General features: G+C 41.1%; 2 protein-coding genes across 2 annotated transcripts in view; one reads left to right on the forward strand and one right to left on the reverse strand.

Moving 5' to 3' along the window:
- The window catches only part of OFD1 (OFD1 centriole and centriolar satellite protein), a 49,669-nt gene extending 49,541 nt beyond the window's left edge, over window positions 1-128 (reverse strand). Inside the window, exon 1 of the mRNA XM_084788487.1 lies at window positions 21-128. The gene's annotated coding sequence lies outside the window, so the exon portion shown is untranslated. The remainder of the gene's footprint in view (window positions 1-20) is intronic.
- On the forward strand, window positions 82-14,022 carry TRAPPC2 (trafficking protein particle complex subunit 2). The gene is made up of 6 exons (XM_084788491.1): window positions 82-193; window positions 5,865-5,939; window positions 7,533-7,644; window positions 10,415-10,558; window positions 11,335-11,421; window positions 13,246-14,022. Exons 3-6 carry the CDS (start codon window positions 7,552-7,554, stop codon window positions 13,342-13,344), a joined length of 423 nt encoding a protein of 140 aa, XP_084644617.1. The 5' UTR covers window positions 82-193; window positions 5,865-5,939; window positions 7,533-7,551; the 3' UTR covers window positions 13,345-14,022.
- Window positions 14,023-14,484: the final 462 nt, after the last annotated feature.

A 14,484-nucleotide genomic window follows, 5' to 3' on the forward strand; every position in this document is an offset into this window, starting at 1 on the left:
AATGTATCAGCCAAACATACCCGCTACCGGTTGGAGCAGCGTGACGCTTGCGCGAACGTAGGCCGGAAGTCCCTGCCACATCTCGCGAGAGCGCGGTCTCAGATCTCGCGGGAGTTATGCCGGGTCTCCTGTCTAAAGCTACGGAAAGTGGATTTGTGAGGCGGGTGATTCTACTGCAGTCGCCTCCCTACAGGTAGGATTTGGAGGGAAGTCGGGGGCGGGCACTCCAGGTCCGTGAGGGATGTCCCAGGCCCCGCGTGATGCGGATGTTGGTCTTGTACCTTTATCCAAACCTGACTCATAACCGCAGAGCCTGCCCCAGGCTGCTTAATCACAGCTCTCGCTGCAGATAATCCATCATTTCCATGTGAAAACGACCTCCGCACTCTCGGAGGCTTGTCGTTTTCCAGGTCACTGTTAACCCAGTGTATCTTCACTGCAATGCCATTGCCATTTGCAGCCGGAGAGTCCTTTGTTGTTGAAAGCAGTACTGGGCATCGCAGGTTAACCGCATCTTTGGTCCGTTTCCATTAAATGCCAGTAGTACCCTATCTCTGCACACGCGTCTCCAGACTTTGACAGATGCTCGCAAAGAGGCAAAAAAAAAAAAAAAAAAATCGTATCTCGTTGAGAAGCACACAGCTCAATTTTATAGAAAACCCCCATTGTGTGTTTGCTGTGAGAAAGATAAAGATGAACTAAGTGTCCAGGATGCCTAGCTCAGATGGTAGAAATCCCAGCGTGGTGGCTCGCCTGTGATCCGAATACTAGGAAGATTGAGGCAGAAGTATTGCCCAAAGTTCGAGCTCAGGTTGGGCTATGTATGATGTGGGGGGCGGGGAGTAAATCCGGGGCTAGGGAATGTAGCTCAGTTGGGAAAGTACTTAATTAGCATACTCAAAGCCCTAGATTAGATCCCCCAGCACTGCATTCAAAAACAAAAGCCCACAGAGTGTTGGTGGAGTCAGGAGGATCAGAAGTTTAAGATCATTCTTCACTACATGGCAAATTGGACCCCAGCCTGGAATAAATGAGACCCTATATCAACAACAACAAAAAGAAAAGGGAAAAAAAAAAGGAAAGGAAGGAAGGAAGAAAGAGAAAAAAAAATTAAATCTAATTGGAAAGAAACCAAAATCCCCATAAACATAAATGAGAAAGCACTGCAGTCGGCGAATTAAAGGATGACTAAGAAGTCTTGTGCGGATGGAGGTGATTGAGGACATCTCTATGGGAGAAGGATGGTGTTTCGCTGCCTTGACTGGTAGGATTTGGATAGTGAACAGAAAGATGACCATCCCAGAAAGTGGAATAGGCAAAGAAATATGCCAAGGCTCGCTTGGGGGCAGTGGGTATTCTAGCCTGACTCCTGAATTGTGTGCTGGTGGTGGTGGTAGGTATCTAAGTTCTATGAAGACAAAAGTGGGGCATTGTTAGTTAACAGCACAGAGTACAATAAATTTTGATGCATAGCTATAAAAATTAATAAAAAGCTGGGAGAGGTGTCACACACCTGGTATCCTAGCACTTGGGGAGGCAGAGGTAGGGAGACCTGAGTTCGAGGCCAGCCTAGTCTACAAAGCAAGTCCAGGACAGCCAAGGCTACACAGAGAAACCCTGTCTCGAAAAACCATAAATAAATATGTTGAGAAACAGCAAGAAGAGTAACAGACTTTATAGGAATTGAACAAGCATTTTTTGTTTTGTTGTTTTGTTGGCTTTTTTTGTATAATTGTAAAAGGACTTAGTTGAGGTGTAAAGGATGAGGTAAGAATGCATACAGAATTAGGGAGAACATTTAAGCATGAAGAAGAACAGTAACTCTGGAGTGGATATAATCAAAATTGATCTGGGAAAAAGCAAGTAGACTGTTCAGGCCAGCAGAGGTGAACAGTAGGATTGAGAAGAGACATATGGAACAATGTGGGAGGGCCTATTTTGAATACTGGTACATAATCATGTAGCTGAGAGACATTAAAGCTTTTGAGCAGAATAATAAAGATTGCTTTAAAATTATGGTGATGTGTTGTAAACAGTTTTAAAATAACATCAGTATCCAGAGACATTTGAACTCTTCATCTCTGTCTTTGGTCTCAAAAATTGAGCAAAAGTAGATTTAATGGTCTCCAAAAGCCAATATCAACTCCCTTGGGGGTGAGGACATGGCTGTTGGCATTGCACAGGGCAGTTTCTGGAGGTTTTTCCATAGAGACTATAGAGAGATTAGCTACCAAAATGGATGGCTTTGAACTGGAGTGCAGGAGTTTCATCTTGTATTTGCTTGTAACTTAAAATGCTTAATATGAGCCGGACCTGGTGGCGCACGCCTTTAATCCCAGTACTCAGGCAGCAGAGGCAGGCGGATCGCTGTGAGTTCGAGGTCAGCCTGGTCTACAAAAGCCAAGTCCAGGATAGCCAGGACTGTTACACAGAGAAACCCTGTCTCAAAAGACCTAAAAAAAAAAAGCTTAATATGAAAAGAATTTCTAAGTTCATCCTCCCGCTCTCGTGCTGTTAGTCTTCCACCATCACATCAGATGGGTTTTAGCTTCCTGGTAACCTCACATGACAGCCCTGGGCCTGCTCTCTAAAGCAGTTTAGAATAAGTCTGTCAAGTCCAGAGTTAGCAAAGGGCTGCCCTTGTGTATATGCTGCACCCCCCAAACCCATAACAGACGAGAAGAATGTGATCACACCATTCACTGCTAGCCACATTGTTTCTCCGCACCAGTTCCTGGCACTCATACCAGCTAAGTAGATCTTGCACATAAGAAACCCTGTGCTATCCCTAGTGAAATCTATTTTCTACTAGACATTGTATTATAGTTCAATAATATCGACCAAAAACCACTCCCTCCCCACTTAGCTTTAAACACCGCAGTTCCTTCAGTTGCTCTTGTTTTGTTCCCAGAGTGCACTTTGTCTAAATCCTATCCTTCCCCCAACACATTATTTATAGGTATCCATCACATTAAATTAGGATTCCCAGAACTGAGTACCTCCCACAGAGAATTTAATGAGGATGACAGCAACACTTTCTCCACATTGCTTAGACACTTACTGAGTTTTTGTTTGTTGTTTGTTTTGTATTTTCAGATTTATTTTATATATGTGTCTGTGCAGTGAGTACAGGTGCCCACAGAGGCCAGAAGAAGACATCAGATCCCTTAGGGCTGCAGTTACAGGCAATTGTGAGCTGCTGGATGTGGGAGCTAGGAACGAACTTGGGTTCTCTTCAAGAGCAGTATGTTCTCTTGACTGCTGAGCAACCTTTTTGCCCTAGCTATCTTTTTTGTTTTTTCGAGACAGGGTTTCTTTGTGTAGCCTTGGCTGTCCTGGACTTTATAGACTAGGCTGGCCTCAAACTCAGAGATCCACCTGCCTTTGCCTCCCTGAGTGCTGGCTGAGGCGTGCACCACCATGCCCAACTTGCCCCAGATGTCTTATTCTTAATTCAAAATGCTATAGCTTCCTTTTCTTGACATTCCAGGCTGCTGCTACCTTACTGAGCAATAAATTCCAACTTTTGGGTTCATATGTCTTTTATTCTAAGTTCCTTTCTTTTTGTTGTGCAGTTGGTTTGTTATTTTGGTTTTTTGAGGCAGAGTCTCACATTGTGGCCTAGGCTGGCCCAACTCATAGCTGTTCTCCTGTTTTAGCCTCCCGAGGGCTTACAGATGTGAGCCACTATACCTGGCTTCTGTTGACTATAAAACTCGAATACAAGACTATGTCTCAGCCTCTCATATCTTAACATTTTCATGTAACTCTTGAAGCCCTACAGGTCTTCCCTCTTCCCCACCCTACCCCCCTTTGAGATAGGGTCTCTCCATGGAGTCCTGACTGTCCTGGGTCTCATATGTAGGCCATGGTGGCTTAAACTCACAAAGAGTTCATACACCACCTCCCAAGTGCATGCCACCACACCTAGCAATGGAGATCTTTTTTTTATTCTAACTTCTGCCTGTTAATAAACTATGTTTGTTGGTTGGTTGGTTTTGTTTTAGACAGGGTTTCTCTTTGTAGCCTTGGCTGTTCTGGACTCACTTTGTAGACCAGGCTGGCCTCAAAATCACAGTGATCCACCTACCTCTACCTCTTTAAGTGCTGGGTTAAAGGCATGTGCCACCACACCTGGCTGCTAATACATTTTTTTTTCCGAGACAAGGTCTCTTAATAAACTCTTAATAGCTACCTTGTATTTGAATATGATAAGTTGTCTTCAAGTTACTAATTTGGTGCCAGCTATGATAGTACAGACCACAATCCAAGCACTCAGGAGGCTGAAACAAGAGAATCATGTGTTCAAAGCCAGCCTAGGCTACATAGCAAGACCCTGTCTCAAAAACAAAAAAATCTTACTGGTCCAAATATTGATAGAAACCTCGCTGGAGACATTGGACCATAAATTGGCATAGAACACTCAGGTTTTTGTGGGTATTAATGTTAAGTCAGCTATAGGTAGACCCTTATTCAGCAAATAATGAGCGTTTGCTGGATCCCTGGCACGGTTGTAACCCTGGGAATACCATAGAGAACAGGAGCAGTGTGTCTGCTCTCTTTGAGGTTCCTTTCTATCACCCAGGCTATAGGTCTTCAATATAGTATAGTTAGTACTTGTTTTATAGGTGGAAAACATTCAGAGGATTTGTAAAGAGTTTAGAATAGTTGATCTAGAGCTGAGCTGTTCTGAATTAAGAGTGGTAACCCTATGCATATACTTATGTTCAAACTAATAAATTAAATTTTCAATTCTGCAATTATACCAGCTACATTTCAAATGCTGTAGTGGCTTCTATATTAGACAGTATGGTTGTAGAGCATTTCCATCTTTGCAGGAAGTTCATTAATGGACAACAAACATGTATGTCACATTGGCCTAGAACCCACCATGAGGTAAGCCTTAGAATAGTAGCTAAATGGTTGTAGGTGTTTCCCTGTCCTGAGTCTAAATGCTGCATACTTTCTCTTACATATGAGATTTAGGTTGAACCATTTGCACATAAAAGTAGAAGTGGAGACCTTTTGAGAGAGAGCATCTGTAAGGAGGAATCAGCAAGAGATGGCAGTAAGGAAGTGGGAGTGATTGAAGTGGATTTTGAGTGGATGAAAATGTCCTGCGAAAGCTAGTTTGTGCACTTAATAAGTGCTATGGGAAAGAAGCTGTGACTTGCTGCCCAGCTGGGAAAATTGTAAGAGGACTTTCATGCCTTTTTCAATCCCTATTCTATTTCATGCCATCCTTAGACACTATGCTTCTTTGCCATTCGCACATCCCATAAAGGAGCAAGTGTGAAGTATGATGTGGGCTCTTTCTTGTATATTCATTTCCTTCTGCTGCCTGAGGGCCCGCTCTTATGCCACTGTTCCTTAAAACTATTTGTGCTGAACAAAGTAAATCTTTCCCTTGACATACTACAGCCCTGCACCCTGTTCCAGCCAGAATTCATATCATTGTTTACTTGCTTCAAGTTTCTTTCCTTTCCTTTCTTTGTGACTACTGCCAACTCTCCCTGGCCTTGTAAAGCTTTTCTATCATTCCTGCTTATCTTTGTTATCCACTTTTAATATTGGACCCTTTTCTTATCTTTCTCCTAAAATAAGGAGCTATCTCTGGAAAAGACTTTCGGCTCTATGTGCTAGGTGGTCTCTGTTGCTGATGCTCAGCTCTTCCACTGAAGGACAAAAGCAGAGAGCATACATGAGGCTAAATATTGTCCTTCAATCTTCAAGTGTGGCCCCCTGTCCCAGATAATGTTCTAAATATTTCATGGTGCCAAAAGAATCTCAGGATTGTCTTCCAAATTCTAGCCTTCCATTTTGAACTAAAAGTGCTAACTTTGCCTTGCTCTTCTTCATTACAGAAAGAACACATTCCAGATTTCTTTGGATTTCGTTGATTTTTCTGTGTGAATCAGCAGAAGACCCAGAGAGGCTTGGTGAGTTGTGGACACTCACAGCCTTAGATGTCCAGGGCATATTCCCAGCTGACAAGATTTCCACCCCATGTTGAAGAGTTCCTAGTTGCCAAATCCCAGTGTCATATATTTTTCCATGTTATTATAAATAACACATACCAAGCTCTCACTGTTAGCCAGACATCCTTCGTTAGATTTGCGTGCTTTACATATGTTGGGTTATGTAGTAAGCTGCCTACGCATAGCAGTAAAGTAGCTCCACTATTACATAGATGAGGAAACAGACAGGGAGATTAAGCTGGTACCTGTGGTCACAGTCCAAGTCAGAACATGGCTTTGTCTAAATCCAAAGACTTTGTACAAGCATACTAAAATCCACCCATCTACCAACCCAGCTTTCTGGTCATTTCTGTTGAAACCCATAGAATAGGGCTGGTGTAGTCAAAGTACTTGCCATCAAGCCTGACAGCCTGAGTTTGATCCCTGGGACTCATGTGAAGGAACGAGATAACTGACTCCCATATGCATGCCATGCTGTGGGCACACACACACACACACACACACACACACATAATAAATAAGTGTAATTTTATTTTTTAATGTAAAACCATGGAATACTTGATTTCTGCCCATCTTACCCTAATTTCTCTTAGTTTATTTTTGTTTGTTTTTTTGTTTTTGTTTTAAGCCAGAGTCTATTATGTAGCTCTGGCTGCCCTTGAACTCACTCTGTAGACCAAGCTGGCCTGGAAGTCACAGAGATCCACCTATCTCTGCCTACTAGGTACTGAGATTAAAGGCGGGTTATGCCTGGCAAACAGTTTCTTAATAAATTGGTGTATGAAGACACATATCATAGGCCCTTGTATTTTCAGAAACTTAAGTTTGTAGCATATATCCTTCTGATAGACAAATACACTGTATATTTTGTGGATAAATGTTAAATAATCTCTTTTGTATAAAAATGGTCTGTGGAGCCAGGTATGGCGGTGCATACCTTTAATCCCAGTGTTCAGGGAGGCAGAGACAGACAGATCTCTGTGATTTTGAGGCCAGCCTGGTCTAGGAAAACAAGTCCTGGAGACCAAGGCTATACAGAGAAACTCTGTCTCGAAAAACAAAACAAAACAAAAACAATTCTGTTACAACTGGCCTTTAGCTTCCTTTGAAGGGTACCCCCTGAACATTTTCGAGGCAATCTGATTATTTCCTCTGCCTTTTCTACTTTTTATTGTACTAAGCTAACCAGCAAGCTCTATTAGTCTTTCCAGGATTAATGTGAACAGTGTAGTCTTATCTAGCTTAAACCCTACATACTCTATCAGATATGGGGACCCTTGAGCTGAGTGTCTCAATGTTTTCAGTCATGAGAATACTGTCTTTATGATATACTCCAGGTTTTCCAGTTTCCTTCAGAAGACACAGTGCATTGGGTTCTAAAGAGCATTTAATGTATAGAGTCCAAAAGTTGTATGCCTATGATAGTATACCAGAAAGCAGACTATGTTGCCAAATTTGAGTAAGAAAACTAGAATTCTATACTTCATGTTAATCATTTTGAGTCTCAGTATTGAGGACTAAAAGTGTGTGTTATTTTTCACTTACTTTGATTAGGAGCTATATACTGAGGACAATGTCTGGAAGCTTCTACTTTGTAATTGTTGGCCACCATGATAATCCAGTTTTTGAAATGGAATTTTTGCCACCTGGGAAAACAGAATCCAAAGTACGTATGCAACCTTAAATTTAATAAGAATTGTTGAGGCTGTTTGTAATGGTATGGCATAATAGTGTTTTAGAACTGAAATAGATCTGGATAGATGAAACAACTGAGATATAGCAACAATTTAAGGCTTTGGAGTCCCATAGACTGATAGAAAATAGTTAGGGAAGGAATGTCAACCTACTATGGAATGCTTTTTAAGAATATGGAAATGCCATGGGCCTGGAACAATTTTTGTTGTCTCAAAATGCCACAGTAGTCCATTCTGTTTCAATAAATCACATTTTTCACTAGAATAGACATAGGTCAGTTTACACCTGAGGATTAAAAAGAACCTTACTCTCATATCATCCTGCTGTTATTGGGACTATAGCACTTCATTTCAATGGCGTTTGCAGCACTGTTTATGGTGTCCCCGTCCTACTGACCCAGGATGCATCCAGAATTTCTAAAAGCAACAGTAGAAGTGATGCTTTCTTGTTAACAGAGTGGTTCCAGAGGAACAAACTCAATTTAAGAACATAATGCCCATCATTCAGAGTAAACAGTCAAGGAGTTGATACTTGAAAATTAATTGTAATGTACAACTGAAAGTATAAGATACTTTTTAATTATTCATATTGTGCCACCAAAATGCCACAGAAATTTGTTTATGCTACTTTGCCAATTATTGGTCTTATGGTATTTCCAAGCTTCGTTTTAGGAGAGCACTTAAGCTTGTTTTGAGGTAACAACAGCAATAGATGCTCTATGGGAGTTGCCACTTACATCCAGTTTCTGTGCACTCCAAAGTCCTAGTGGGTAGCAGCACATGAAAACATTTTCTAACTTGACACCTTCTTAAAGCATTTCCATGGTGTGTGCCCAATCCCTCAAGAGTGATCATCAGTGCACAGGCATGGAGAACGTTGCCAAGGAATGGACACAACATATATCCTTAGAAACTTCAAGGATTCAGGTTTCTTTTGCATGGCAGCATTAGAGATATAAACATACTTTAGCTGGCAAGAGTCCCTGGGCACCTGGTGACCTTCCACCAACCTTATCTTGGGAGCAACCTCCTCAGTAAGAAGGTTATACTTGTTTCTTATAGCTGTCAGAGCACAGTGTGGAATCCTGAGTGCCTTAGAACAGAAGTGTGTTGTAGCAAATGTCTAGACTTGAGGCCCTGGCAAGACCTCACTCCTATGGAAGGTAGTTCCTTTGGCTGTGGCAGCTTAGTGCCAATCTTCTGGTAGCATTCTCCTTGTGTACATGTGGCCAAGTCTCCCATTCATTTATATTTTTATTTTTTGTGGGAGAGGATGTGGCAAAGTTTCACTCTGTATTCCTGACTGGCCTGGAATTCACTAGGTGGCCCAGGATGGCCTCCAATTTATGAATAATTCTCTGTCCTCAACCCCCTTAGTACTGGCATTACAGGGATGAGCCACCACAGTCAGCAAACCTTTTTCTAAGGACAGCAAGTACACTGGATTGGAGGCCCACTCTACTCCAAAATGGCCTCATCTTGACTAACTAGGACTCAGACTTTTGAGAAGGACTCTGTACACCAGTGGTTCTCAACCTTCCTAGTGCTGTAACCCCTTAATACAGTTCTTCATGTTATGATGGCCATCAGCCATTAAGTTATTTTGTTGCTGCTTCATAACTGTAATTTTTCTACTGTTATGAATTATAATGTCATTATCTGATACGTAGCAGATGGTCTTAGGTGACCCCGGTGAAAGGGTCATTCAACCCCAATGGGGTTGCTACCCACAGTTTGAGAACCACTGCTATATGCCATATAGAGTCTCTATTCCATAGCAGGTTGTTTTTGAAAAACACATTGTGGAAGAGAATTCCACAGGAGTAAAACTTGATCCAGGTTGTGAATTTCCTCTCTACATTATAGTGAGTCGTTCCTACCGTCTTTCCAGTTAGGCCATTTTGCCCATGAAGAGGACACTCCTGGTTCTGACAGGATTGTTTCTGCTGTTGACAGATGACAACTCACAGCTGGGGCTGATGATTACTCCCTCCCCATCCCAGACCCCAAAGCTGTGTAAGCTGTGTTCTACAAGAGATCTTAGGTGTTTAGAAATGCCACCTAAACTGTCTCCGCTGCTTCTGCTCAGAAAGCCTGGCTCTCCCTGTTGCCTCCAGCCCTTGAGGCCCCATGTGTATGGCATCCCTTTGCATCTGTCCTTTATTTCCACTTTGGTCTCTGCCTAGGGAAAGTGCTGTCTGTGATCCACATCTGCTTACACACACTTTGAGTGTTTCTTTTCTAGTAAGATACAGGCTTCTGGAAAGTAGGCTCTGCTTTATTTCCCCCTGTAAAAGTAGTAGTCTCTCCTCATGATTAAATAGTTGTAAAAGTTGGAAATTGCCTTATACTAGCATTAAAATATGTTGTTTAGTAGTTTCTTGAAGACATTTATTAATTGATGTTCTGGTTGTTTATGAGTGATGTATATCAAGACTATAAAAACAATCTTTAGGTCTCATGATAATACATGAAGTAAATGCAAAGAGTCTTCCCCTAACAAAAGCATGTATGGAATTCACAGAATGAAACCAGGCCTGCTGGTGCACACCTGTAATCCTAGCATCTGGGAGGCTGAGGCGGGGTCAGGAGCTCAAGACCATCGTAGGCCACATAGTAAGGCTGCATCTACAATTAGAGAGAACACACAGGATACACACAATTGACAGGATGTCAGAATGAATTGTCAGTGGTCCCAGTACCATATGGAAATGGTCGTCTCTCTCCATTCTCTATCTTTAGGATGATCACCGTCATCTGAACCAGTTTATTGCTCATGCTGCTCTCGACCTTGTGGATGAAAACATGTGGCTTTCTAACAACATGTACTTAAAAACTGTGGACAAATTCAATGAGTGGTTTGTATCGGCATTTGTCACTGCAGGGCATATCCTTACCTTATGGCAGTTTCCTTTCTGTTGCTGTTATATATAAACACCATGACCGAAACCAGCTTCAGGAAGAAAAGGGTTTGTTTAGCTTTCACTTCCCAAGTTGCAGTCCATTGCTGAGGGAAGTCTGGGCAGGAGCTCAAGCAAAAACTGAAGACGAGACCATAGAAGAATACTGTATGCGGGGCCCACCCGCCTATGGATGGTACTGCCCATGATGGACTTGGCCTTGCTACAACTTTAAAGAGTCAGGCTAACATGAAAATTTGCCATTTATAACTTTTTGAAAACACAGGTTTTTTTTTTAACATAATTTTAGAGTGTCTCACATGTAAAACTCAGGTTTATCTGAACCATACCAAAGGCTACTTTACTTTATGTCTGTTTACTAACTTTAAAAGATTACATTCTTGGGCTGGAGAGATGGCGCAGAGGTTAAGAGCACTAGCTGCTCTTCCAAAGGTCCTGAGTTCAATTCCCAGCAGCCACATGGTGGCTCACAACCATCTGTAATGAGATCTGGTGCCCTCTTCTGGCATGCAGTCTTTACATACAGACGGAACACTATATACATAGTAAATAAATAAATCTTTTTTTAAAAAAGAATATTACATTCTCCTTAACATAAAGCTAGGTTGACTTTAAGCCAGTTTATATATTCAACTTTGCCATCACAAAATGCAGTTTATGTGATTAATTTGTAGAATATTGTACCAGATGATTGCTTTAAATGTTTCATTTCTAGGAAAGTTTATACCTTAATTTTTTTCACATATGCGATTTATTATGCTTCATGATGTGAGGCAAGAAGATGGAATAAAGAACTTCTTTACTGATGTCTATGATTTATATATAAAGGTATGTACTCAATAATTTAAGATATCTGATTTTTTTAAATGATAGGACTGAAGACATAGCCCAGAATAAGATGTAAAAATCATTTTCTCTTATCATTAGTAATTCTATTTTAGTGTTTTCTCACATGTCTTATGAAGCACTTATATTAGCTAAGGGACTGGTGTGTTTTAGCTTTATGTCAAAGCAGAGTATTAAAACCCTAAGTTGAAAGAAGTACAAGGCACTGTTGCAGATGTCTTTAATCCCAGCACTTGGGAGGGTCATGAGTTTGAGGCCAGCTGAATGACACAAGAATTTAGGAGAGAGGTTAGAAATGACTCACTTAGCAGCAATATGGTGTACCTTTTTAAAACTCTAAACCTATGAGACACTTACCATTTGTTTATAGAATCTAAAGGGCCATGTAAATCAATCCACATTTACAATGAATACGAGGTAGATTCAAGATCCATGTTAACGTGTATAGGCCATATCAGTCATCCTACCATTAGGTTAGCTCCAGGGACTTCTCCCAATGAAAATATTGGCACACAGAATTCCTGAAGAGGAGCCAGGAAAAGGGATGCATACCTGTGAGCCCAGCTCTTGGGAGGTAGAATAGGAAAATCAGCAGTTCAGAGCCAGTCTCAGATATATGGGGAGTTTGAGGCTGCTTTGAACTGCACACGACCCTATCTCAGACAAGCAGGTTATCACACCTGAATTCCAAGGCTTGAGAGACTAGAAGGATGACAGTGAGGTTAAGGCTAGGCTGGATGACAGAATGGAAACCTGTCTCCCAGATAATTTTTAAGATGTTTTTGTTGTTTTTGGTTTTTCGAGACAGGGTCTCACTATGTATCCTTGGCTGTCTTGGAACTTGTTATGTAGACCAGGCTGACTAAGAACTCACAGAGATCCTCTGCTTCCACCTCCCAAGTGCTGGGATTAAAGGCATGCTCTGCCATGCTTGGCTGTTCTGTTTTGGTTTTTTTCTCCTGAGACAGGGTTTCCCTATGTAGTTTTGGCTGACCTGGACTCACTTTGTAGACTGGCTGGCCTTGAACTCACAGTGATCCATAACTGCCTCTGCATCCCTGAATGCTGGGATTAAATGTGTGCCGTGCCTGGCCTGGCTGTTTTATTTTTTAAAAATTATTGTTGCATTTTTAATTTGTCTATTTGTGGTGGTTGGGGCCTGGCAAGAGATGACCGATGCCATCCATAATGGACGGAGGTTAGGACAGCTTGCAGGGATCAGCTCTCCTTCTACCATGTGGGTCCTGGACATGAAAGCCTGCTTGTCAAACTTGGCTTTAAGCATTGGGCCTGATTTGGGTTGTTTGTTTGTTTGTTTGTTTGTTTGTTTTTTAGATAGTCTCATGTAGCCCAATCTGGTCTTGAATTCCTGATCTTCTTGCACCTCCCAAGTGCAGAAATTGCAAGGGTATGCAACCACACCTGGCTAAGATGTTACAATTTAGCAATGGGCATCCTTCTTTGAGAAGCCCACACAAATGCCCTGGGGTATGCCTTATTTCCTGCATGCCTCTTTCTCTTTAACCCTCATGGTCACAGACTATATTTAAATACCTTTTTAAAATTCCACTGCTGCTTCATTTTTAAAAATTAACAATGGTCGGGCAGTGGTGGCACATGCCTGTAATCCCAGCACTTGGGAGGCAGAGGCAAGTGGACAGAGAGACCCTGTATCGGAAAAAAAAGTGGGACTCAGGCTTTTGTCTTTATTAAATTTTAAGCTAAAAATATAAATTCCCTTTAGTAACCTGTGATTTATCAGCCTGTTTTCTTTAACAGGTTCACTAATACCTTTTTCTTTCCTAGTTTGCAATGAATCCATTTTATGAACCCAATTCGCCTATTCGATCAAGTGCATTTGAAAGAAAAGTTCAATTTCTTGGCAAGAAGCACCTTTTAAGCTAAATTGGGAAAAACCTTAAAATAAACAGTATCACCATTATGAGATATATTCAGGAATGTGTGTGCTGTGAGTAATTTGGAATAGCCTGGTAAACTTTCACTTAAAACTGTACATTGTTTTCATGTTGATTATCAACATTAATATTTGCTTGTGAACAGTGTTATTTATTTAAGAGCTCTTTACCAGTAATTTTAAATGTTTTTATTTAAAAGCTTGAAAATGAACTTTTGTTTTTCCTAATTGAGGTAATTTGATCTTAATTTATTAATTCAAAAGCAAATGTCATAGTTAATATGTGTTAGATGGATATAAAGCTAAAATGTTCTATAGACATGAATGAAACTGAGTTATTTATACATTTAGAGATGTCCTTTTAAAATGCATAATACACTGCAGTACCAAGAAGCTGAAGCAGAAAGCATATGCCATGCCAAATGTTACATGCTTGCCTGCCTCTGTCAGAGGCTAAGAATAATGATCCTGCTGGAACTCGAAACCCTTAGACCTGTGTACACTGGATCAGTTTCAGGCCATGGCAAAATGTGTTGCCTCTGTCACCTTATAGTCTTAGGTTTCCTTTCTTTAATAAACTAAAGGGTTAATGAACTTGTTAATATCTGTACTTGAAAAATGTTATAATATAGATTTGGTATTACTAATAAAAGCCTGGGTTATACTGACATTTGCACTTAGCCTTTTAGGCTGCATACAGGGTGAGAAGTGGCAGAAATGGCCTCTCCTATAAGAAATGTTGGTTTGATTTTACAGTATCCATGGAAAAGCAAGTAAACCAGATTTTCATGTACTTTTTTTTCTTAAATAAAGATTTATATCCAAGAATGTGGTAATTGGATGCCTACTTTTATTTTTTGTTTTGGTTTTTCGAGACAGGGTTTCTGTGTAGCCCCGCCTATCCTGGACTCGCTTTGTAGACCAGGCTGGCCTTGAACTCACAGCGATCCACCTGCCTCTGCCTCCCAAGTGCTGGAATTAAAGGCGTGTGCCACCACACCCAGCTCCTGATGCCTACTCTTAAATTGCAGATCAACACCAATACTTTTTAAATCCCATTTCCCTACTGAAATCTGAAAACTAATATGGTACATCTCTACCCACTTAACAGCTCAGATCACAGATCACCT

The sequence above is a fragment of the Acomys minous genome, assembly GCF_964271855.1.
Source record: "Acomys minous genome assembly, chromosome: 7".
NCBI lineage: Eukaryota > Metazoa > Chordata > Mammalia > Rodentia > Muridae > Acomys > Acomys minous.

Bases quoted from the DNA above. Each gene is read 5' to 3' on its own strand.
- TRAPPC2 (XM_084788491.1), top strand. From the start codon at position 7,552: ATGTCTGGAAGCTTCTACTTTGTAATTGTTGGCCACCATGATAATCCA. The intron at 7,645-10,414 runs GTACGTATGCAA...CTCTATCTTTAG, and splicing joins CTGGGAAAACAGAATCCAAA to GATGATCACCGTCATCTGAA. The intron at 11,422-13,245 runs GTATGTACTCAA...TTTCTTTCCTAG, and splicing joins TCTATGATTTATATATAAAG to TTTGCAATGAATCCATTTTA.